Here is a 26,466-nt window from a genome sequence, read left to right as displayed (position 1 = left end):
AGTTTTCTGGTCTTTTTTCCATCTAGCCTGTAACTGTCCATACTGAAACCAAGTTTGCATTACCCTTTCCTCTCTTAGTATATTCAAAAGCTTTAACTCTGGTATACCTCTTTCTATGGTAAGAAGCTCTCTGTATGTGGTTACATCCTGTTTTTGTTCTATACTTATATTCTCTATTGCATTTCTGGGTACTGCTCACATAGGTATCTTATCATTTAATTTATATTGATATTTTTTCCAGACAGGCAGTAGAGCATTCCTTAAAATATGGCTTTTAAAAATCTTGTCACCTTCTTATCATATATTAAATAAACATGCCAACCATATATCAAATCATATCCCTCAATATTCAATATTCTATCCTCTGTTAAGTTGATCCAATCACTAATTGTTGATAAAACTACTGTTTCATAATATAGTTTTAGGTTGGGCATTTTGAAACCTCCTCTTTCACGTATGTCTTGCATTATTTTAAGTTTTATTCTCATTTTCTTCCCTGCCAAAACAAATTTATTAATACCTTTCTGCCATTCTTCCAGATTTGCATCTTTTTAAAGTATTGGTAACATTTGAAAAAGAAATAGAAACTTAGGCAAAACATTCATTTTTACTGCTGTCATCCTTCCCAGCAAAGACAATTGTAATTTCTCCCATTTATTCATCTCTGTCTGTATTTGGTGCCATAATGGTTCATAATTATACTTATATAATTTCCCATTTGAGGTTGTAATATAAACTCCTAAATATTTAACCTTTTTTATTATTTCACATCCTGTTACTCTTTCTAATTCTTCTTTTTGATTTGTAGTCATGTTTTTAACTATCATCTTTGTTTTCCCTAGATTTATTTTAAACCCAGATACTTGACCATATTGATTAATTATATTCATTAAACCTATAGCTGATTTCCCCGGTTGGGTCAAAGTTACAACCAAGTCATCCACAAATGCTCGTACTCTATATTCATAATGCCTAATCTTAAATCCCTGTAGATCATCTGACCTATGTATTTTATTCAGCAATAACTCCAAAGTTAAGATAAACAATAATGGAGATAGGGGACACCCCTGTCTTGTTCCTTTTTTGATTTTAAAGGATTCTGTTAGACTACCATTAACTCTAATTTGTGCTCTTTGTTTCTGGTATATTGCCTTGATAGATTGTGTAAAGTACTCTCCAAGCTGCATCTTTTGTATTATTTTCATTAGAAATTGCCAATTCACTCGATCAAATGCTTTCTCCGCGTCCAAGAATATAAGCGCTGCAGGGACTTGGTTATTTTTCCCCAAGTACTCCAATATATTAACAATTTGTCTTACATTACTTTTTATTTGTCTCCCCTGTATGAAACCAGATGGATCATTGTAAATCATTTGTTGTATAACTAACATCAACCTATTTGCTAGTATTTTAGCAAAGAATTATAATCTGTATTAAGTAATGATATAGGCCTATAACTTTTGGGCTGAGTGTGATCTTGATCTTCTTTCGGAATCAGGGAAATAAAGGCCGTTCTCCAAGATGGTGCTACCCTTCCTTCCAGTTGAATTTTATTAAATAGTTCCTTAAGAGGTTCTAATTGTACATTTTTATAATAAACCACTGTCAATCCATCTGTACCAGGGGCCTTCCCAATTTTTAACGGCTTAATTACCAGGAGAATTTCCTCCATGGTTATTGGTTGGTTCAGTCTCTCCCTTTGCTCATCTGTAACTATGGGGATTTTCTCTTTTTCCAAATATCTGTCTATATCTAAGCCTTGTATTTTATCACCAGCGTACAGTTTCGTATAAAATTCTAAAAAAGCCTTTTTAATTGTATCCTGTTGGTGGGCTTCTTTACCCTTATATTCTATTTTCTCTATAGTACGAGACTTTTGTTTTTTCCTTAACATATATGCTAACCATCTGCCTGGTTTATTTGCATTGCAAAAGGTATTATGTTTAACATATAGCAGGTTAGTTGCTACTTGGTCTGACATCAACATGTTGAATTGCGCTTGTAGTAAAGTAATTTCCTTCTTTGTCTTCTTATCATCTGGATTAGATATTAGCCCCTGCTCTTTTTTTAATGTCCTCTTCTAATTCCTTTGTTTTCCCCCCTGTCTGCACCTATGTAGGTTATTTAAGTTTATTAAAACTCCTCTCATATATGCTTTGCTTGCATCCCAAACCATTTCCATAGATGTTCCCTTATTCATGTTAAAAGGAAAATATTCTTTCAATAGTTTTTTTGCATTCTTTGACATTTCTCTCATATCTAAATAAATTTTCATTTAACCTCCAAGACCTCCTAGATCCCTCTCCATATTCCAGTTCCATCCAAACTGGGTTATGATCTGATAAAGTTCTTGGGCGTATCTTCGTCTTCTTTACCCTAGAAAAAAAATCATTTGTAATTAATATAAAATCAATCCTAAAGAAGGATTGATGCCTATCGGAAAAGAATGTAAAGTCCTGTTCTTTAAGATTCCGTTCTCGCCAAATGTCTCTTAATTCCATATCATCCATCATATCAAAGAAAGATTTAGGTAATCTTGCTCGTGTTTGAATATTTTGCAAAAGTCCCTTCTTGTCTTTCTTGGTGTCCAATACTCTGTTCCAGTCACCCAATAATATACACGATCTATAATCCCATTGTGTTAATGTGAAGCAATTTATAAAAATTTTCTTGATGTTGATTGGGGGCATATACTCCTGTTAAGAGTATCTTCTTTCCTTCTATTAATAATTCAATTGCAATATATCTTCCTTGAGGATCTGCTTCAAATAATTCAGCCTTGAAGTCCTTTCTTAAATATATAATTATACCATTTTTCTTCTCCAGGTCAGATGCCACAAAATGTTGTCCCAATCTTGCATTCAACAAATATTTCTGGTCATTTGTTCTAATATGTGTTTCTTGCAAGCAAATTACATCATTTTTAAATTGTTTCAAATAGTGAAAAAAAAAATTCCTTTTTTTGTGGTGAGTTTAAACCATTAACATTCCAGGTTAAAAATTTAATTGTCATCTTCAGCTCCCTGAAGCTTTTTAAGAGACACCTGGAAATCCTGGAATTTCATCTTCGGTCTAGCTCCTTCCATGGCTTCTGTATTTGTGTTTGTAGCTTCTTGAATTGTTGTCTGGGCTTGTTACATCTTTAATTCTTGTTCCTTACATTTGGTAGCCGCTCGGGTTTGTCTTTGCTCCATAATTCCTTCTGTCTCCTCAAGTAATTCCAGGGCTTGAGCAGCATCCACTTGTGCCTGGATATCTTCCTGTCTGGCCTCTCCTGCTTCTTTTCTTCCTCTAAATCCAGGAGATGGAGAGTATCTGGCCTTTAATACATTGCTGTAAAAATCTCTAGCCTTCCAAACTGAATTAAGATGGTATCTTTGTCCTGAATAGTTCACCACCAATCTGGCTGGGGCCTCCCATCTGTACTGTATCTGGTGATTTCTGAGTTCATCCACTATAAATGCATAATCCTTTCTAGATCTCAACATTTTAGATGGAATTTCCTTCAATACGATCAGCTCCTGACCTGCGACCTGCAATTTGGTTTTATAGGTTGCTTGCAATATTACGTTCCTTGTGTCCCTGGTGACAAAATAGATTACAATATCTCTTGGTAGTTGTCTCTGTCTGGCAATCCATGAATTAACATGATAAATTTTATCTATTTGCCAGTCATATTCAGCCCTGGGTTCACCAATTAATTGATCAAAGGCTTCTGCAAAAATCTCTTTCAAGTTTTCTTGGTTATTTTCTTTCAAACCTCTTATTCTCAAAGCAAATTCCATTGCTCTATATTGTATCATTGTGATTTCTGCCTCCGACTTTTCAATCTTGCTTTGAGCATCATCGACTTTACTCTCTAAATTCACATTGGACTGATTAATTTCTTCCACCCTATCCTCCAATGAGGTCACATAACTGGACAAACCCTTAAATGCTTCCACTATGTCTTCTCTTATTTGCTGATTGCGAGTTTGGATTAAGTCCTTAATTTCAGACATCTCGTCAGACACATCTTTAAAGACAGTTGTGATTTTCCCTTCTAAAACAGAGGCCTGTTCCTTTAAGGCACCCTGAAGATCTTCAAGTGTTAAAGCCTCCACGGGGGGGGGGGGGAGGTAATAAAGATTGCAATTTGTGTGTCTGGACTGGAGAGCTGCCAGCGCTCTTTGAAGCAGTTAATTTGACTTGCTTTGAAGCCATTTCAACTATTCAAATCACACTTTTCTACAGTCAAATTGTTACGTCCAGAAAGTCCACTAAGTCCCCAGATTTGTTAAATCTTATACCTTGTTAGTAAGCCAATGCTGTTTTGTTTAGTCTTGAACTCTTGGTTCTTTTAACAATGTTACCGAACACTTAAGAAATAATTGTTTGTTAAGTTTCACTTTAGCCACACCCTTTCAGGTTTGGGTGCCATTTTCCTTCTATAGCAATAGCAATAGCAATAGCAGTAGACTTATATACCGCTTCATAGGCCTTTCAGGCCTCTCTAAGCGGTTTACAGAGAGTCAGCATATTGCCCCCAACAATCTGGGTCCTCATTTTACCCACCTCGGAAGGATGGAAGGCTGAGTCAACCCTGAGCCGGTGAGATTTGAACCGCTGACCTGCTGATCTAGCAGTAGCCTGCAGTGCTGCATTTAACCACTGCGCCACCTTGGCTCTTGATACCGTTAATCTTCACAGAAGGAGATTGTTCTCAAATGGAGTTAAGGTTTGTACTTGCAATTGTAAATGCTTCTGTCTTTGCTCTGCCTGCTTCTTATTCAAATGTAGATTAAAACATTGATTGCAGGGATGGTCACGGCTCTTTGATCTGCAAATGCAGAAGCGTCACCGACAGCGGGGCACTGTCGGGCTACAGGGGGGCTCTCACCTTCCAAGCCCCAGAATTACTCCTGGGGATTTAAGGGAGCTCTACCCTCACCCAGCAGCTCTTCTCCCCCTCTTTTCCTGAGGGGAGAGTTTTCAAACTGCTAGACAGCTGATTTATGCTGTTACAGCAGCTTAACGTGATCTCGAGGCTGGAACATCCCAGAGAGATGTCCGTCAGAGCCTATGGTGCCACCAGAAGTCCTTTTTTTCTTCTGTATCTTGAAGTCTGGGATAGAGCTCCAAATTGTCAAATTCACTTTTCCATCTTCCCTTCTTTCCGCTTTCACCCATTAATAAGTTCATCTATTGCCTTGCTTTTATCTTCTATATTTTCATTCTCTTCTTTATTTTGGGGGGCTCCATCCCCATCATCTTTTGCTGTGATAAACAATAGTCTATCCAACTTCTTCTCAAATCTCTTGAATCCTTCCAATATGTTTAGAATTCCAGCCAGGATATTTTGAAATTTTGGGGATTCCTCATGTGAGTATTGATCCATTTAAAAAAAGAAAAAAGAAAGAGAAAGAAAGAAGGGGAAAAAAAATCTGATAGCCACTGTCACCCTAGTTTTCCAAGCCTCTTTTGTGGATATGTATCCACATACATGTGTGTGTGTGTGTGTGTTTATTTTAAATTGACTTGAGCACAAGTTATTTTATACTCTTCAAAGAAGAAGGGTTCTATCTTTTTCTTTCCTTTTACTTCCCTTGCCAAAATATTTTCCAAAAGCACATGCAAAAAACAATTCATGCCCTTGGCTCCTTATCAGCTTCTATGAGTTACAAACCCTTCAGTTGCAAAGTCAGTGGAGGAGAGAACAAAGGATACATTGTTTCAAGAAAAAAAACTCCAGGCTCTGACTTCCAAGTGGCAGATTCCATTTTCTCATACTTGTCTCAAGCTTAAAAAACAAAGATCTTTAATTGTCTTAAATGGAATTTAATAACAAATGCTTGGAAGAATTGTTAAAATAAAAACAGTTTTAATTCAAGCCAAACTGTCGTTTTTAATTTTGTCTGTATCCCCCTTTCCCTGGTTTGAGTTGTGAGCCGCCCTGAGTCCCCTTCGGGGGGAAAGGGCGGCACATAAATAAAATCAACATTTAACATTAAACATTCATTCAACATTCATATAAGATAACAAAGCATAGGAGAAAAAAAAATCAATCCATTCACTTTAAGAAGAGAAACGGGAAACATTCCTGTCATTTCAATCCACAATATATCTTTACAAAAAGGAAAAGGCTTTCCAAGGCAGTCTAATAAAAAATGATTTCGCCACTTTGTTCTATTACTTAAAAGGACTAGATGGACTCACTTTCACTTCCTTCCTTCCCGAGCTCTCTGACTTCATCGGCCTGGGGGCTGCCTGTTTGCCGTCAGTTTGAAGCACTTCCCTTAGGTCAATCAGGGACTTTGCGATGTCCCTGAGACCAGCAAAGCTTTGTCTTCCTGTTCACCATCTCTACGGGACGGTTCAGGTCCAAAAGGATCATCCAGTGGCAAAAGTGTCAACGGCGGTCTCGGACAGTCGAGACCACACATTATGTTGTCGCAACATGGCTCCTCCTTCTCCAGCAAATGCCTGTCTTGATCCTTTACTCCTTTCCTCAAAATTCACAACTTTAAAATTTGTGGACTTCAACTCCCAGAAGTCCATCACCTGCTATGCTACCTGAGGAATTCTGGGAGTTGAAGTCCATCAATCTTAAAGTTGCTGATTTTGGAGACCCCTTGCTCTGTAGTGCTGCTTCTCCTCCTTGGGAGTTTGGGCAATGTTCCCCCAGAATGTGTGTTTCTGAAGTTTGCACCCGTTTTTCAAGAGGGAGAAGAGTTGGGGGTCTTCTGGAAGGAAGCGGCTCTTCCTCTTCCGTCTCCCTTCTATCTTCTCTTGTTAAGGTTAGAGACCCTTCCCACTCCCCACCCCATGGTCATCCCTCTGGGCTCTCCAATTGGTCAGAGAAGAGGGCTCCAGAGGTGGACCTTGGACTTCCAGGGTCTCTCCAAGACAACTGAGATTTAACGATTGCAGTGATGCTGTCAAAAACAGGACTGTCTGTGGGATGTGGTTAAAAGTTGACCGCAAAGGGGAAGGTTGAGAAGAAACATGTGGAATGGAACTGAAGCACACTAAGGAGATGGGAAGGACCCAGCAGGAGCCTGATTTTTACCAAGAAGGCCCCAGAGTTAAAAAGTTTTGGGGAGACCCTGCATTCTGATTTGCACTTGAGTATATTCTACTCATTCCATGTCCCCTCCTCCAGGAAGTCAGAGCAGTCCACGTTGGCCAATGGAAGATGGTGTAGAACAATACAGAAACAGCCTTGCAGAAAAATTGTGGCAGCTGTTAAGAAAACATGGATTCACCCCAGGAAAACAGGAAAGGGTGAGAAGAAACCTCAAGGCTGCCCTGCCTTGATGCTCTTTGGTGTCAGAGGAAATGAAGGAGAAACATTATGAAGATTTCTGCTACTATAATTTACACCCACAGAGTCAAGCTCTATCCATATTTCTTGTGTTGGTGGATTCCTAGCCTGATGTACCTCAAAGGATTGACAGAGAGGGAAGCCCCAAAGAGTCTGTATTTCTGAAGGAACATCGGTCCAGGATGGTAGAGAATTAGGCTATGGGGACAGTTGATTCTGGGGGCCTGGATTTTCTCGTCCACTTGAAGTCTCCTCATATCTGAGGGGAGAAACCAGGTTCTCTAAGAGAAGGAATTGGCTCAGGAAGACTCAGCCATGAATCTTTGACTCGGGTTCTGCAGAGGTCACATGGCAAGGGCTGGATTAAAAAACAGAAGGCTCAATGGTTCCACCACAATACCGCGAAGCCCTTATCCGCGGAGACATAAGCGCGAGTGCTAATCCGCGCCGTCCGAATTGCTAAAGCAAATGCGACCTTACCACGCTGACATAAGGGCGGAGGGCAAATCCACACCTTCCGAAGCACTCAGCCTAACCTAACCCTAAACCTAACCCTAAACCTAATCCTAACCCTTACCTTAATTTAAATCGGCTTTCTGCCGCCACGCTGTTTAAAAGCGCCTTTCTGTTGCCACGCTGATGACGCAAAGTGATGACGTCGCGGCTTTAGCGATGCGGTTTTATCACCGCTATTTTGACGAGTGCGGTTTTGTCGTGCCATGGGGCTCAACGTTTTGACTGACGAACCCAATCAAAGCAAACACGGTCGAGACGATCCAATCTCTTAATGCAAAACTTTATTGAGTTGAGACAATATGAGGGCAAAACCAGATCTAGCCAATTCCCACGCAGAGCCACACAGTTAAAATTCAGGTTCTCTCTCCCACAATTGGACAAGGCCAATTTTCCAGTGGAGTCTCCTGATATTGTTGCGAGAAAGTCTGGTAAACACCTGCTGAAGTGTCGTTGGTTCCCACAGCTGCATCTTGATGTCTGAAACGTAAATTCTATCTCCTCCTTTGTAATTCGTTGGAAGCTGAGAAGCAATAACAGCTACAAGAGCAAAATCGCCTTTTGAAGCTTGAGAGTGGCCTTTGACAGAGCTGCCACCTTGGGAGCAGAGGCTCAATTAGAGAGACTTTCTGGTCTCTGATGGAAAGGGAAACGATCAGAACTTGCGTCTTTTGTTGACTTTCATCAAGTCCTCTGTGAAACAAGGAGCATGGCTGTTCGTTTCCACCAGATCATCAATCATGGCCATCAGTTCGGCCACCTGAGCATCTCGTTCTTTCCCTTTGGCTTTGTTGTTAAAAGCCAATATCCGGTTCCCGCATTCAGCAAAGTATTCCTGCAGGTTTTCGTCTTGGGCAGAGATGATACTTTCAAGAGATACACCTTGCAGTTCATCTTTATGGGCGAACAAGATGATCATGTAATCCTTGGCTTTCAGGCCGAAAATGTTTTTGATCAGCTGAGCCACGTCCTTCTCGTACTGAGTGAAAATGTCATCACGCATCACCCACAGAAAGACGTGGGGACCCGGGGAGCAAAGCCTGACACACTTGCTCACTTCTGCAGTAATGTTGGATGACTCCTTTGGATGTTTGTTGAGGGGAAAGCCAGGCGTATCAACAACCACAACCCTCCTGCCGTTCAGGTGCTCCTGCTCCCTTTGGCATGCTTGCGTCACTGAGTAACGTGATACACGAGACTTAAAGACTTTTCTTCCCAGAATTGTGTTTCCCGTTGCACTTTTCCCAATTCCTCTTCTGCCCACCAGGACGATCCTCCGTTCAGACACTGCAACCCAAAGGGGAGAGGAGAGAAGACGGGGAACCAGTCAGCAGGGCAAAGCCACCACAGCCTCTCCCTTCAACCAGGACAGTTGCTTCCACCCCCACCCCAAAGAACACAAGACTTTACCTGGGATGCCTCCAGCCATTTCCACACACGTTGCACAGCAGAAAACCCGGGATTTCTGTGTGAAAAGAGGAACAGAATCAGCCAAAGGAGAGGCTGCTTTGCAGGGAGGTTGACAGAAACCCCCCTCCCCCAGAAGACACAGGGAGGAATTAGGGGGGAGGGATAAAAAATGACTGCCTCCTCACTGACCTGCAGGCTGACCTGTATGATCCTTCCCCCCATGCTACCCCCTCCTTTTATGCACCCCTTCAATTCTATGGACTCTGCATTTGTTTCAGGAACGGTAGGGATTGATGTCCAAAGTGGCTGGCATCTCCCCACAGCAGGCTCTGTGCTCGAATGGATCCTGTTCCCTGGCACTTTAGCTGCTCCTGCTGCAGCTCCAGATTGTCCCCAAGGGTCACCCCAGGTCATCTTCCTCCAGGTTCCCCCCCGTCTGCCCCTCCCGCCACCCACTATTTGGCCTCCCAGTTTCTCCTTCAAGGCAGTCTGAACTGAATCCTTTCTGGGAGGTTGGGGGGGGGTGTCCTTTGGTGGGGGCTCTTTCTTGAATCCTCTGACATCCCATGAAATCAACCTCTGCTGAGAATGCTGATTTTCACCCATGCCTCCCCCATCCCCACCCAATTCTGCACCTTGGGAACCTCCCCTGCCCCATGGCTCTCCTCCCTGAGTGCAGAATGGGAGACTTTGGGGGTCTTCTCACACAACCCCCTGCTCAAGGAGGAGACCCTATATCATTTCAGACAAGTGGCTGTCCAGTCTTTTCTTCAAAATCTTCAGTGATGGAGACCCCACAACTGGTATCAGGCTATTCTACGCTCTCCTCCTCCCCCCCCCTCAGCTCAAGTTACCTCAGCAGGCCTCCCTGTGGGACAGATGCAAGTGATCGCCTCGCTCCATTGACCGAGCCCTTCTGGAGTCACGGCAGCACATCGGAATTGGTACTGAAGATTTGGGTAGACATCTTCCAGGGTGAATTGATCCTTAGGGCCTTCGGTATTGAGACTTTTCCAATTACCTCCTGCAATCCGATATTCCACCTGGTACCTGGAGACCGAAGGCTTCCCGATGGCTACCGGATCAATACTAATCTGGAAACTATTTGGGTGCACTTGCTCAACCTTAGGAGGGGGAGGACTTCTGAGAGCAGCTTCCACTTCCTGACGTTCCTTGAGGACCTCCATGGTCAAGGTTAAACTTTTGGTTTCCAGCATCTCTAATGAGTCAAAGAAATTCTTCATGCTCTCAGTGCTCATTTTCCAGAACATTTCAGAAGTAGCATTACAGATTCCTCCGTATTCTCGGGGAGCAAAGAGGGATGAATGGTTGAATCTGAAATGCTGAGGGATACTCGACTCATTCTGAGCACACGGCAGATCAGCCTCCTTGAGGGCCTCCAGGACAGGTGGGTTCCCCCCATCCGCAAAGGTGATCAGGAGTTGGACTTTATCCTTCACGTCTTTTCCCAACATGGAGAGCATAAGATCAAACATGGGTTTCTGGGCATATGTTGAATGGGCAAGGAAGGCCTGAGCCACTAAGCAGATGGCATCCACATGGTCAATGTCCCATGGGGGGGAGAAAAATTCTCGGATTTGCTTCTCAACCAGTTTGTCCTGCTCTGCGTCTCTTGGGCCTCCAAAACCAGGAGTGTCAATGATTGTGAGAGAATAGGGAATCCGGAAGCCCTTCTGATGGTTTACCATGTAGGCTGTGACTTCAGACGTCCTGCTTCCAGCTTCGTTCCTCTGGGTGGTTTCATGAATGAGTTTGAATCTGAAATTATCTTCCCACCGGACACCCAGGATATAATTGATCATCCCGTTGATCAGAGTGGTTTTCCCACTCCCTGTTGCCCCCATCACCAGGATCACTTTGTTGGGCACTTCCGGGTTCTCTTTCCCAAGCTGGTACAAGAGAGAGGAGGTGGAGGCATCTGAGGAGACTTTCTCCAGAGGATGGGCGAACACTAACGGCTGACTTTCCTCCACCAAGGAGATTATCTGAATGAAATGGTGAGCTACGTTGCCTGCACTTTCTTCCCCCAGTGAAGTGAAGACCTCCACCTCCTCGCTGGGGAGACTAAGGGCTCCATTATCACACACGGCAGACACCCGTATTTTATATGTTGCCTGGGGCTTTAGACCTTTGATGGGGTAAAACTCTGTTTTTCTCCTTGTCCTTATTCCAGTCCATTGGTCCTTCCCAACTCCAGACTCCACAGTTCTGTATGCCACCTTGTATTCCTTGACCACAACTCCTGAGGCAACGATGCTGGGCCCCATCCAGGCCACAGAGATGACAGAAGATGCCGCAGTGATCATTCTTAAGTTTTCAGGAGGGCTGGTGGGAAGGGTCTTTATGGGTGGGCTCAGGTCACTGCTTTTACCATGGCCTACAATGCAACAAGCAGCGTACTTGAACTGGTACTCTGTGTTTGGAGGCAGGTCTTTCAGCAGGAACATCTCCCTGGCGTCCTCTGTCTTCACGGTCTTCCAGTTTTCTTCCCCTGCAACCTTGTACTCTACCAGATAGCTGGAGATTGCAGCCTTTCCATATTCAGCTGGCTGAAATTTCAGCTGAATACTGTCGTGTCTCGGTTCACTGACCAGGAAAGGGAGAGGTTTTGAGGGCAACTCAAAGTTCTTGCTCACCAGCTCTCCATCTTCATAAAGGTATATTGAGGCTCCTGGGGTGTCAACATCTGGCAGTGAGGCCACAACATAACGGACTTTCTCATTGGATTGGTTGACACTGAAAAAGTCTTTCATGGATTTGGCAGCACGACGAGCATTGCGGATCCTCTCCTTGTCCCCAAACCAAGCCAGGCCTTTTTTCACCCCAGGAGGGGACCTTGTGGACTTAAGTGATTCTGGCAAGAATTGCTCCTGAAGCCAATCCTGTAAACTCAACAGAAATGGCTCCTCTTCATGTAAAGAGGTGAATACAAAGGAGACCACATATTCATTCTGAGGGTCCAGAATTATTTCTTCCAGCTTGCTCTGAGATGAGATAACTTCTATATTATTTAAAATAGTCAGATAAGATTTGACAAAGTTCATTTCTCTTTTCTTGGTGTCCAGAAATTCACAGAGTCTTTGGCTGTTGAAGGGTGACTGTTTGACAGACATCAAGAGGTCCACCAGGGTCCCTTCCTCCTGCCCTCCTCCCCGGATGGAAGGCAAAACTCTGCCCAGCTGTTTCTGGAAAGTCCACCTATGTTGCTTTAACAGATCCTTGAAATGCTGGATCTTCCTCTGGATCTCAGGGAAGGTCTCAGCAATGGGATCGTTGGCTAGATCATTGCTTTGCATCTCAATGTCATTGAGTTCCTCCAAGATCTTTTCAGCATCACAGATCCACACAACGTTGATCTCATGGACCATCTTAGCTGCTCTGCTATCCAGCTTGGTCAGAGGGAAGAGCCAGACCCACAGAGGCACAGCCTTCTCCCCATCTTTCCCTAACATTTTCGGTAGAGTTTCATAAACTTTCATGGCATCTTGGAAAGTCACTGGATTTTTCTCCAGAGAAAAGTCTCCGTGGAATTTGCATCTGAACTTCAGAGCATTCGCTTTCTCCTCCTCAGTCAGCTGGACCTCTGCTCCAATAGATATTTCCTTTATGAGTGTAGCCTGGAGGTTTCCTTCTATATTTTTCACCATCTCCATTGAGGAAACTTCTCGGTCGAAGACAAAGAAAGCTTGGGCTCCATAGAGGATGGCGGTGACCACGTGGGTGGCTGTGCCCTGCTCAAAGACAGCTGGGTAAGAGACATTCTGGATTCCCAGGTGGTTCATTGTCAGCTGTTCATACTTGGTGGTGGTTTTGTACTGAAGGGTGACTCTGGCCTGTTTCTTGGACTTCTTGGTGTCCTGAAGATATTCAGCTGACCCTCCCACTTCAACCATCCCCCCCAGGAGACTGGCCTTGAGGGATGCTGAGATTTTCAGGGCGGAGGCCTTATCATCAATGCTGTCAGAAGGAATGATTTCAGTGGCGGTCTTGGGCTGAGGCTTGATGGTCTGATCCTTCTGAAGAGATGTGCAGTCCCAAAGGGTGACTCCTGCATGGAACAGAAGGAAACAGGCAGATAAAAGTGAAACCAGACCTCCAAAATACTTGCAGCTGGATAGAGAGGATCCAGAGAGGATGGATATGCGAGACATTATGTCCCCTGGAGGATTCCTTCATTTGTTCTGTCTGGCCATCACCAAGGAAGCTTCCTACATGTTTTGCAAAATACCACAAACTCCAAAGACTGAGTAGAGGAGAATGGGAATTGCTAGGCACCGAATTAGGTACAGAATTCACAAATTCCAATTTTACAACTATGTTGCGAAAGGCTGGTGTACAACACAAACGTTCTGCACCTTATCGCCCGCAGCATAATGCATTTGTGGAAAGAAGAGGGCAGACATTGCAATCCATGGTTAGGACAATGCTGAATGATGCTGGATTGCCTGAATCATTGTGGGGTGATGTGTGGAAATCATATTTTAAACAACGTAATTAACACCACAACTGGCGAAATACCGTTTACTAGATGGCATGGCAAGAAACCAGACCTCAGTGACATACATATATTTGGAACTCCAGCATGGCTTCATATTCCCTCGCAATTAAGGCATAAAGGCCAAGAAAGAGCTCAACAGCTAATTTTTATAGGCTATAATTCCAACCACAGGTCATACAGATTTTGGCAAAAAGGATCAACAAAGGTTGTTAGCAGTGCAAATACCAAATTTATGGAACATATCGGGTGGAATAGGTTAGATCAGTGTTTCTCAACCTTGGCGACTTTCAGTCCTTTGGACTAGCTGGGGAATTCTGGGAGTTGAAGTCCACAGGACTGAAAGTCGCCAAGGTTGAGAAACACTGGGTTAGATCCAAATAATGAAGTGATTACAGAAACCAAACACTAATGAAGATGATGAGAAACCACGATTGAATAATAAAAATGAGTTGTCTACTGAAGAGAGAGTAGTAGAGAAGGAACAAGTATTTAGTATTTTTAGTATTTTATTGTCACTTATAGGCCGCCCTTTTCCCTGAGGGGACTCAGGGCGGCTTACAGCTCATGGGAAGGGGGTGCAAGACAAAACGTAAAATAATATGTGAATACAAATAATAATAGCAATAAAACACAACATTCATTCAACATTCGGGTGGGGTGTATGCAAATCTTATCCCCAGGCCTGACGGGATAGCCAGATCTTAAGGGCTGTGCGGAAGCTCTGGACTGTGGTGAGGGTGCGAATCTCTACGGGGAGATCGTTCCAAAGGGTCGGAGCTGCTACTGAGAAGGCTCTCCTCCACGTAGTCGCCAGTCGGCACTGACTGGCGGATGGAACTCGGAGGAGGCCCACTCTGTGCGATCTGATGGGACGGAGGGAGGTAATCGGCAGAAGGCGGTCTCTCAAGTAAGTGAAAATAGAAAGTCCAGTGATAAGTCCTGAGTTACCAAGGCTGACAACAAGATTAACTAGGCCACCTGATAGGTATCAGGCAACTATGGCTTATCAGGTTAACAAAGTTCCTGCAACATACCATGAATTGACCACATTTCCTCTAGAACAGTGTTTCTCAACCTTAGAAACTTGAAGATGTCCGGACTTCAACTCCCAGAATTCCCCAGCCAGCATTTGCTGGCTGGGGAATTCTGGGAGTTGAAGTCCGGACATCTTCAAGTTGCCAAGGTTGAGAAACACTGCTCTAGAAGATCAAAATTATGACTGTCGTGTGTTTTAAATTATGTATTGTTTTGTGTCGTTTTTAATTTTGTCTGTATCCCCCCTTCTCTGGTTTGAGTTGTGAGCTGCCCTGAGTCCCCTTCGGGGGAAAAGGGCGGCATATAAATAAAATAAACATTCAAACAACATTCAAACATTCAAAAGGAATGGAGAACTGCAATGACTAAAGAACTTAAGTCTTTGCAGAATATGAAAGTATATGAATACATTGATTTACTTCCAGGTAAGAAAGCAATCGGTAGTAAGTGGATACATAAAATAAAAACTGGAGTAGACGGAGCCATAACGTATAAGGCTAGGCTAGTGGCTCAGGGTTTTGACCAAACAGCCACAGATTACGATGAAGTGTTCACACCTAGTCTAAAATCCACTACAATTAGAGCCACTTTCGTTTGGGCTGCAAAAAATAAGCATTTGATGAAACACTTAGACGTAGAAACAGCTTATCTACATGCCCCTTTACAACACACAATCTGTATGAAAAAACCAGCAGGAATCAAAGACAATGACACGTCTGAATGTTGGCTTCTGAAGAAGAGTCTTTATGGCTTAAAACAGTCTGGTTATGAGTGGAACCAGTCAACGCTTTAACTAGCATTGGATTTAAAGCTGGTTTAGCTGATCCATGTCTGTTTAGAATGGAAAGAGACGGAAAAGCGTCATTACTTCTTTTATTTACCGACGATATAGCCTTGTTAACTAAGACAGAACAAGAGGCTATTAATATAATTGAACAGTTGAAGAAACATTTCACTGTAAAAGATCTGGGTGAAATAGGTCAGTATTTAGGATTAAGGATTGATAAAACCCGGGGAGGGTTTAAAATGTCACAGACGGATAAAATAAACAATTTATTGAAACAATTCAAGATGGAACTATGTAAACCCTCGAAGACTCCTGTGAGTCAGGATTTCAAAAATAGCAATGAACAGAGTGCTATTTTTGATAAGGGTTTGTACCAATCACTAATCGGAAGTCTGTCGTATCTAAGCAATTGGTCAAGGCCTGATATTGCATACAGCACGAACCAATTAGCCGGGTATAATTCAGACCCAACTGAGAGGCATTGGCAAGCTGTAAAAAGGATTACTGTAATGCGCTCTACCTGGGGCTGCCCCTGAAAAGTGTTCGGAGACTACAATTAGTCCAGAATGCAGCCGCGCGAGTGATACTGAGTGTACCAAGGTACACCCACACTACACCTATCCTCCGCGAGCTGCACTGGCTTCCCATTGGTCTCCGAGCATGATTCAAGGTGCTGGTTATCACCTTTAAAGCCCTACATGGCCTAGGACCCGGGTATCTACGAGACCGTCTTCTGCCGCATACCTCCCTAAGACCGGTAAGATCGCACAGGATGGGCCTTCTCCGGGTGCCATCAGCTGGACAATGCCGGCTGGCGACGCCTCGGAGTAGGGTCTTCTCTGTTGCCGCTCCGGCCCTATGGAACGAGCTACCCCCCGAGATCCGGACCCTACCCACTCTCATGGCCTTCCGTAAAGCTATCAAAACCTGGCTTTTCCGTCAGGCCCGGGGCTGTTGACCTCTTGATTGAGGTCCAGCCCCGCTTAGACTGGGTGCATGTTGTGTTTTTTTTTAATTTGTTGTGTCCTATCTGTTTTAACTCTTTTCAATATTTCTTATTTCTGTAAGCCGCCCGGAGTCCTCCGGGATTGGGCGGCCTATAAATTCAATAAATGGAAATGGAAGGTATTTGAAGCAAACGATGCACTATGCGTTATACCTTGAACCTGATGGGGAGCTAAAGCTGACCGCATATGCTGACGCAAGCTTTGCAACAGATATAGGCACAAGAAAGTCAACGTCTGGAATAGCTGTATTTTTGGGCAAGGCATTAGTTGGAAGGAGATCTATTAGGCAGAAACATCTGAGTCTGTCTACTATGGAAGCAGAATTCTCATGTCTGTCACTAATATGTACTGATATAATATGTTACAAACAGTTACAGATAGATCTAGGAATAGAAGTAAATGATTCTGTTGCCGTGTACGAGGAGAACCAGGCAGCTGTTCAAATGGCTACAAATTTGGCAGTTAAAACTAGAACGAAGCGTACAGATTTGCGTTATTTGAATGTACGGGAGAGTATTAGAAACAAGCTGGTGGAGTTAACATACTGTATGTCAGAGGATAATACAGCCGACCATTTCACAAAGGCCCAGGGTGCTGTTAAACATAAAGAAAGTTGTGAACGATATGGACTGAAATTGTAAATATATATTGGCTACCCAAAGGGGAGAATGTTGGGAGTATACTCCTAGTGTTGGGGAGGCAATATAGATTCGTATACAATACCAAACGGTCGATGTTGCTTTAAACGGGTGAATGTACTTATCAGCTGTAATTAAATTTACAATCAACTGTAATTAACTTTGCAATAATAGGAGGGAGTCAGGAAAGCTCTCTCTCTCTCTCTCTGCTTGTCCTATGCTTGATAACTACTTGCTCGCTTGATGACTGGGACGTGAACTGCGACTGTAAGCAATTGTTTGTTCTTTGAATTGTGTTTGGACAAATATCTACTATCACTGCTTGCGAAGCAATTATTAGTAGTAAAGCTACTTCTTTTTACTAGAAGTGTCTGAGACTCTATTCGTGTGTTTCTTCTACTGGCAACATTCCTGCTCCCTAGCTGTACATTCCGCTGTGCTATTTTCTGTCTCCCAACGGAGAAACCCCTAACACACATCTTGATCTCAAGGCAGATTTCTCACTCCCTGGAGAAACTGCAGTATATTCTTCTTCTCTGTTTGACTGCTTTTGACTGAGTGGAGAGGAATGGGAATTCGTCAAGGAAGATGTCCCATTCCCTGGGGAAACCATGTTTTTCATCATGTGTTCTAATGCATCTTCTCCGTTCAGACCCCCTCAAGAACAGCACCTGCACATTCTTCCCTCCACCACTCTGTGTGAGGTCTGAACTCCTTTTTACACCATTTCCCAAACCATTTCAGGGACTCTGTCCGGGAGAGGGAAACTCACCCCACGATTGGCAGTCAAGGGTGCCTTGCTGTGTGCCTGGCAAAAGGGTGGATATAAATTCACAGGCAGAAGTCCCTACTTGGCTACTGTGTTTCCCCCCAAAATAAGCCCCCCTTGAAAATAAGCCCTAGCGTGATCTTTTGGGATGGACTAAATATAAGCCCTACCCCAAAAAAATAAGCCCGCCAATCCCTTGGCACAGTACAGATATCGGTAAATCTGAGTGCAGAGAGAGAGGCTGGGGGGTGGGATACGGGCGATCCGGATTTGCCACACAGCTGCTTGGCTCACGGGAGACTCGTGTGAGGCTTGTGTGGTGACACCGGCAGCAGGCAGAGAGGGAGGCACGGGAGGGGGAAAAACAATCCTGATGCCTCATGTGGGCGCCTACTCCATGCAGCCACAAGCAAGCCCAGAGATGGTGGAATGGAGTGGATGGTGCATTGGGATGGCCTGCCTCCCCGCTGTGCCTCTGCGTCCTCCGAGCTCCACCACGCACTTTTCATCCAGAGGGAGAAGAAGCTTTGTCTGCTTGCAAATGGGACGCTAATTGCTCTGTTTCAAAGTCCCCCATTTGCAAGCAGACAAAGCTTCAAGTTCTCCCTCATTTTTCCATCCGGGGAAAAAGTTTTTGGGTGCCTATGGAGTGCTTGCGAATGGAGCGTTTTGCCTGGCTCCGTCACTCCGGTGCTGCGCTGGTGCCAGAAATGAGCCAGTGGCCATGTGGATTCCTGCTGCACATGGCTGTCAGTGCTGCCGCAGCAAGGCACTTGTGCTGTGGAGCCATGGGGCCTCTAGGGGGAGCCGGTGGGCGTGTCGGGCGCTTCCACCCGTTTCATTATGGTGGCATTCAAAAAAGGGTAAGACACTCCCTGTAAATCAGCCCTAGTGCAGTGATGGCGAAGCTTTTTTGGCTCGCGTGCCATAAGTGGGGGGAGCACAGGGACGGGGGGTCATGTGAGGGCGTGCCACACCCATAATGCAATGCGCGATCCCCCCAGTGTGCATGCACACTACAGGCGCGACACCCCCCCCATTTTTTCATACTTTTTTCACCCTCCCCAGGCTCCAGAGGCTTTATGGGAGACTGGGAAGGGTGAAAACAGCCTCTCCCGCCCCCCGGAACCTCTCTGGAGGCTTCAGGGACCTTCAGGGGGCTTCCCTGAAGACTCTGGAGCAAACGACCCTCTGAGCAAATTGGAAGTCCGTTCCCGGACTTCTGGTTTGCCTGTAGGGCCGGTTTCTTGCACTCCGGAGGCTTCAGGGAAACTCATGAAGCCTCCAGAGGGACTCGGGGAAGGGGTGGGGAGGTTCTTTTCGCCCTCCCCAGGCTCCTATAAAGCCTCTGGAGCCTGGAGAGGACAAAAAATGGCTTTAAAAATGGGTGAACTCAGCTGACAGGGCAGAGCTTCGCGTGCCCTGACAAATGGCTCCACGTGCCACCTGTGGCACGCATGCCTTAGGTTCGCCATCACTGCCCTAGTGCTTATTTCAGGACCCAAAATAAAATAAAATGGGGTTTTATTTTTGGAGAAACATGGTATTAGCCAAGGAACCCTGGGCCCAGGAATTCCACTCCGAAGTGTCCTTGTGCTGAGCTTGTGCATTGATGGCAACTCCAGCCTTCTTCCCTCCAGAGTTTCCCGCAGGAGATGTCCATCTGCCTCCTTCTCTTTCAGTTCCTACCTGGGATGAGGGCGTCCTTGCGGCAGTCGTACAGCATCCCCAGCTGGAAGGGGCGGCCCAGGGCTGGGGTCTCAATGGGGTCCTCGGTGTGGGCCATGTTCGGCTCTTGCGTGTCGCTGATGCTTCAGGTTCCCTGTAAGAGAGAAGAAACTTTCTGGAGGACGCCACAACTAACCGATGACTCTCTGAGGGGACGCAGGATGTGGGCACAAGCACCCTCCACCCTCTGATGTTATTTCGGTTTCTCAGAGAATTCTGCAGCCTGTGTCCAAACCAAGTCAGAAAACTCTGATGCGACCTTGAAGTTTTATATAAATGAATATATGGCAAACAAGATGGCCACGAAAGCTGGAGCGTCATGAGGTAAATCATCAGGTAAACCCCAGAATAGCAGACGCAGAAGAAAAAAGGTGGGAAAAAGAGAAATTGCCCCTTCTCCCCCAACAACCAATCATAATGTAGATTGCCTCATGTAGGGGCCTATCGTGCCTTCCGACCAATCGGCTACAACCATGTGCTCTGTCCATTGCACACTTTGCTGTTTGATTTATTAAATGAAATATCTTAGAACAGGGGTGTCAAACTCACATCGTCACGTCACCATAATGTGACGTATCGGGACTTTTTCCCCCTTCGGTAAACTGGGGGTTCGGGTGGCTGTGGGCCATGAGTTTGACACCTGTGTCTTAGAACCACTCCAATTGTATACCTGAACAGCATTTAAACCAAGTTGTTCCACAAGATCTTTGTCTCTTTGTATAATCCGTGGCTTTGTGATAAAATCAACCAAATTGTTTTCTGATGGAGAATAAATTAGGGCTATTCTGTGTTGGGCTGCAGATTTTTAAACAACTGGTTCTCTTGCCATTTGTGTACACAGTGTTATCTTGAGACGCTGGGATAGCTCTCTTCGCTTCAATATCCACATCCTTTAACTATTGTGTCTACCGTGTTAACTCCGAACACAATTCTGACAACGCGATGAGCTCCGTCTCAGCCGTGGAAATGGCAACGGAAGTCTGTTTTCTAGATTGTCATCCAGCTAGTTGTGTGTTTCCACACAGGACAACGCAATCCTGCTGTTGACTTTCTATCTTGTACAGAGATCATTGAAAAGTGCAGCCAATGCCGTTTCTGTCCCATATCCAAGCCTGAATTATAATGACTGCTAAAAGGTCCAGATAATCCATTTCATCCACAAACCTTTGGAGCTGCCACACAACCACCTTCTCCAGAACTTTCCCCCAAAAGGAAGATGGACCCATCTTTGGTGTCTCTAGGCAACAACCCCTCCCATTCCAATTCAGAGTAACATCATTGGAAGGGACCTCAGAGGTCATCTAGTCCAGACCCCTGCTCAAGAAAGAGACCCTTAAAGAATCATAGAACCACAAAGCTGGAAGGGACCTTGGAGGTCATCTACACCAACCCCCCATTCAAGCAGGAGGCCCTTGCAGAATCATAGAACCACAAAGCTGGAAGGGACTTTGGACGTCCAGTGATGAAGCCCCCACAACGTCTGGTGGCCAGGTGTTCCACTGCTTAATTGTTCTCACTGTTGGGAAGTTTCTCCTTAATCCCAAATTCTTTCTCCCTTTGATGAATTTCCATCCATGGCTTGAAACAAACCAAGGAGAAAATCCACACAGAGGGCAAAGCGTGATTGAATTGAGTTGAATTGAATTTACTGCATTTATATGCCGTCCTTTTCCCTGAAGGGGACTCAGGGCGGCTCACAATCCAAGTCAGGGAAGGGGGTACAGATAAGGGATAAAAAAGATGAACAGAACAATACACAATTTAAAAGCACACAACAACCATACCATTCGAGGGGGGGGGCAAAAGCTCTTTAGCCCCAGGCCTGTCGGAACAGCCAGGTTTTAAGGGATTTGTGATCCCTCCAGGAAGACCAAAATTTGGAATTGTGGGTGGGGGAGATGGAATTGAGGAGGATAATGGGTGAGTGGGGGGGTGGGGGTGGGAGGAAGATGTTGCTTCCCTGCTCTCGATTCCTGGTCTCACCTTATTTGGCTGCCAGGAGAGAATTCAGCAGCCTTCAGAAAAGGAGCAACTCCCCCTCCCCAAATTTCCTGCAACATCCCCCCCCAACAACAACAACACAGGTGCTTCTGTGCCACACTTGTTGCTAAGCCATCTGTTTCCCCCTCCCAATCTGAAGTTGCCTTTCCTAACAAGGAAGACGGGATCCTAAACATCTCAGGATCCCCTTCCCAATGTTAGGATCTCAGCCAATAATTTCCCCCCATTGGCCTCCCTCCCCTCCCCCATTGGCTTCCCTATCATTAGGATCTCCACTGTCCCATCCCTCCGTTGGCTTTTCCCAGAGACCCCCAGCCTCTTGCTCTCTGCTGCTCCCTGACCCGCTTCCCACCACAGGCCCAGGAGGAGCTCTGCCCTCGCCCCACTCCACCCTGCGGCCCTGTGAAATGCCCACTTGGGGGTCCCGGGGGTCTCCCCTGGTTGGAGGGATCTGGAATACCGGGCAGCAAGTGGATCTGCCAGTCTCATCACCCTAAAAAGCCTCCCTGAAATTGGGACTTTTCCTCCCCCTCCTTTGAGGTCTTCTTCAGGGTCTGCTGCAGCCTGCGAGGCTGGGGGAAAGGACGGAGGAAGCAGAGGGTCTTCCTTAAAGCAGGAGACCCTGGGGAGCCCCTTACCTGCCCCACCCTCTAAAGCTGTCCAGGAGGGAGCCGCTGCAGCCCGCTTCCTCCAAAGGCTGGACCTCCGCTCTGCCTGTCCAGTCCCGGGTTCAAGGCTCAGCCTGGGAATTGTAAGAAAAGCCTCGTCCTCTGCTTTGTCTTCAGGGCGCCCAGAAAACGAAAGAGAAAAGAGCAGGGAAAAAAGAATCAAAAAAGTTCACTTCCTCTTTGGAAGCGTTGCAAGAAAAAAGAAACAGGAAATGTCTTTGAGAAATGAGTCCCACAGCCGTCCAGCAGAGGGCAGCAAAGACCTCTCTTGGTCCTTTCCCCAAATCAGCAACTTTAAGACTTGTGGACTTCAACTCCCAGAATTCGCCAGCCCGCCATGCTACCTGAGGAATTCTGGGAGTTGATGTACACAAGTCTTAAAGTTGCGGAGTTTGGAGACGACCAACCCCCCCCCCCCGCTCTATAAAGCTGCTTCTGCTCTTTGGGAGTTTGGGCCATTTCCCCCCAGAATCTGCATGCCTGAAATGTAAAGCCCCTTTTCCAAGAGGGAGAAGAGTTGGGGTCCTCTGGAAGGAGGAGGCTCTTCCTCCTACACCCCCCCATGTTCTCTTGTGAAGGTTAGAGACCCTCCCCACTCCCCACCCCAGGGTCAGCCCCCTGGGCTCTCTCCCCAATTGGTCTGAGGGGAGGGGTCCAGAGGTGGACCTCAGACTCCCATTTTTCCAATTTTTTGCAAATACAATTCTGGCTGAAGTTAAAATATTTACGATCAAATATTTCAAGTCTTTATTGTGTGTATCTGGTATAATACCCAATAAAAGAGTCTCTGGTTTAAAGTCTATGCGTTTCTGTGTCATTTTTTTCCGATCACATGTGATCGGACTCTCCAAGACAACTGAGATTGGCAGACTCCGATGATGATGCTGTCAGAAATCGCACTGTCTTTCAGGAGTGTCTGCAGGATTTCATCGAAAATTGAGATGGTGCCCCCATGGAGCCATTGAACCGCTCTCCATCTTGTAGGCATCTCCACTTGACTTTGTCATGTTCGGCCCAGCCTCGGTTTCCAGGCCTTTCCAGCTGAAAGGGTCGCTGGAGTCTGGGTTCCCCTGTCCCTCTTTTCCAACCACCCAAGTGTCTTCTCCTGTGACAGTCTGTCAATATGGCTGCCAATCCATCCTGGTCCCTCGCTCAGGCAGCTCCAGTCAGCTGACCTCTGCTGTCTTGTCCTTCCAGCCGGTCCCTTATGAAGTCTCCCCCCCACCCCCAGCAGGAAGGTCATGCAGTGGGATGGTGGTCAGATGGGTGATTGGCCCTTCTTCCTCTCCCTCACTGTGTCCTCTTTCTGCTTCTTGGTCTCTCCTTCATTCCCTCCACTCTTTTGTTAATTCCCGTGCCTATCTCCCTTACTCTCGGTCTCTTTTCCCTTCCTCCACTTTTCCCTACCTTTCCTCTCAGGCCTCTCTCTCTACCTTTCCCTCAATCTACTTTCTCCAGCTTTTCCCCAAGTTAATTTCTCCACCTTTCCCTCAGGCTAATTTCTCCACCTTTCCCTCAGGTTAATTTCTCCAACTTTCCATCAGGTTAATTTCTCCAACTTTCCATCAGGCTAATTTCTCCACCTTTCCCTCAGGTTAATCTCTCTACGTTTCCCTCAGGTTAATCTCTCTACCTTTCCCTCAGGTTAATTTCTCCACCTTTCCCTCAGGCTAATTTCTCTACCTTTCCCTCAGGCTATTTTCTCCACCTTTCCCTCAGGCTAATTTCACTACCTTTCCCTCCGGTTAATCTCTCTACCTTTCCCTCAGGCTAATTTCTCTACCTTTCCCTCAGGCTAATTTCTCTACCTTTCCCTCAGGCTAATTTCTCCACCTTTCCCTCAGGCTAATTTCTCCACCTTTCCCTCAGGCTAATTTCTCTACCTTTCCCTCAGGCTAATTTCTCCACCTTTCCCTCAGGCTAATTTCTCCACCTTTCCCTCAGGCTAATTTCTCTACCTTTCCCTCAGGCTAATTTCACTACCTTTCCCTCAGGTTAATCTCTCTACCTTTCCCTCGGGTTAATCTCTCTACCTTTCCCTCAGGTTAATTTCTCTACCTTTCCCTCAGGCTAATTTCACTACCTTTCCCTCAGGTTAATCTCTCTACCTTTCCCTCAGGTTAATTTCTCTACCTTTCCCTCAGGCTAATTTCTCTACCTTTCCCTCAGGCTAATTTCACTACCTTTCCCTCAGGTTAATCTCTCTACCTTTCCCTCGGGTTAATCTCTCTACCTTTCCCTCAGGCTAATTTCTCCACCTTTCCCTCAGGCTAATTTCACTACCTTTCCCTCAGGTTAATCTCTCTACCTTTCCCTCGGGTTAATCTCTCTACCTTTCCCTCAGGTTAATTTCTCTACCTTTCCCTCAGGTTAATCTCTTTATCTTTCCCTCAATCTACTTTCTCCAGCTTTTCCCCAGGTTAATTTCACTACCTTTCCCTCAGGTTAATCTCTCCACCTTTCCCTCATGTTAATTTCTCCACCTTTTCCTCAGGCTAATTTCTCTACCTTTCCCTCAGGTTAATTTCTCCACCTTTCCTTCAGCCTAATTTCTCTACCTTTCCCTCAGTATAATCCATCTATTTTTTCTTCAATCTGATTTCCCAGGGTGGATAAATATCAACGATTAAAAAAAATCAAAAGAATCAGATTTTTAAAAATTGAAATTAGATATTTTTTTTAATTAGATGTTTTTATTTTTATCAAATTTATTTTAATAAAATGCTTTTGGAGTAAAAAATCTAGTTAAAGATAGTTTTCTACTTAAGTTCCATTAATAATTTAGTTTATTCGGCATGAAAGGGAACTTAGTTATGTAGCAGGAGGCTGTATATTCCGCAATACTTGCGTTTTTGGTAAACTCATTCAATGAATCCAAGGTCTGCAAGCTAAATAGGAAACCTTCATTTTCCTATCTTTACAAATAATAATATTGTGATAAACAGTTCACGTTCGCATATGGAACTACCCGAGACAATAAATTGAAAGTAGCAAAGAATTTTATTAATGTATTTGGAAATAGGGGTAAAGCAGAGTGGACGCGCATCAAGCCACACTTCCCCCTACACCGACCCATTTCATCCCCCTCCCCTTTTCCTGCTTAGAGTTTCATAGTATTAACCAACGTTTACTTAGCATAAGCTTTATTGCCCCTTTTGGGCCCTGCTTGCAGTTACAGCTGCCACCTTCTGGTTTGACATTTAGCTATTACCTCTTTCACGTTTTTTAAAGACAGCTTATAATTTTTCCGGTTACATGCATTTTGTCATGCTAAGCATTTTGGAAACAATGCATATCAGTGGTGGGTTGCCAATTTTTTCACTACCAGTTTGAGCTTGAAAGAGAAAGAGAAAGTGCCAGGGAAAAAAACCTTTCACCTGTTTTGAATCAGCCTTGCTGTTTATTCCTATTTAAGTCGGTTTACTTTGCAAGTAGAGAAACAGGAAATGTCTTTGAGAAACGAGTTCCACAACCATCCAGCAGAGGGCAGCAAAGACCTCTCTTGGTCCTTCACTCCTCTGGGCAGATGTTCCCAAACTCGACAGCTTTAAGACTTGTGGACTTCAACTCCCAGAAGTCCATCGCCTGCTATCCTACCTGAGGAATTCTGGGAATTGAAGCCCACAAGTCTTAAAGTTGCTGAGTTTGGAGACCCTCTGCTCTTTAGAGCCGCTTCTACCCCTTGGGAGTTTGGGCAATGTTCCCCCAGAATCTGTGTTCCTGCAGTTTGCACCCCCTTTGCAAAAGGGAGAGGAGTTGGGGGTCTTCTGGAAGGAGGCGGCCCTTCCTCCCACGGCCCCCCAGGGCCTCTCGGCCTCTACTTTTCCCTCACCTATCTAGCTCTTCCTCCCTCCCCACTTTTTCCTCCAATGCCTCCTCCTTTCATTCACTTCTCTCCCCCCACATAAGAATAGCATCCCACTTTGTTGACACTGATAATGATTATTCATTTAAAATGAATTAATAATATTAGTATTTAATCATTTTTACTAGTAATTAATTTGAATGATTATTAACCCTGATAATAATGGTACCGTGTTTCTCCGAAAATAAGACAGGGTCTTATTTTCTTTTGACTCCTGAAAAAA

General features: G+C 44.9%; 1 protein-coding gene and 1 pseudogene across 4 annotated transcripts in view; both read right to left on the bottom strand.

The window, feature by feature from the left end:
- Positions 1-3,002: 3,002 nt before the first annotated feature.
- On the bottom strand, positions 3,003-4,013 carry LOC148045698 (uncharacterized; annotated as a pseudogene).
- Positions 4,014-8,083: 4,070 nt separating this feature from the next.
- Positions 8,084-26,466, bottom strand: part of LOC106553103 (GTPase IMAP family member 9-like) — a 30,893-nt gene continuing 12,510 nt past the window's right edge. The window contains exons 1-5 of one of the 4 annotated variants that reach the window (XM_087712260.1): positions 22,349-22,575; positions 19,671-19,803; positions 10,081-13,295; positions 9,227-9,281; positions 8,084-9,103 (exon numbers count right to left, since the gene is read on the bottom strand). In XM_087712260.1, coding sequence (XP_087568386.1) covers positions 8,472-9,103; positions 9,227-9,281; positions 10,081-13,295; positions 19,671-19,767 — 3,999 coding nt within the window. In that variant the 5' untranslated portion in view covers positions 19,768-19,803; positions 22,349-22,575 and the 3' untranslated portion in view covers positions 8,084-8,471. Of the gene's footprint in view, positions 9,104-9,226; positions 9,282-10,080; positions 14,041-19,670; positions 19,804-22,348; positions 22,576-26,466 lie in introns of those variants that run through there. The other 3 variants (XM_087712259.1, XM_087712257.1, XM_087712258.1) reach the window with 3 other exon arrangements.

This window comes from Thamnophis sirtalis, unplaced genomic scaffold (genome assembly GCF_051295495.1).
Source record: "Thamnophis sirtalis isolate CommonGarterSnake01/CBP01778 unplaced genomic scaffold, rThaSir2_p1.2 scaffold_4, whole genome shotgun sequence".
Taxonomy (NCBI): Eukaryota; Metazoa; Chordata; class Lepidosauria; order Squamata; family Natricidae; genus Thamnophis; species Thamnophis sirtalis.
This window is presented reverse-complemented; position numbering and strand designations above follow the sequence as displayed.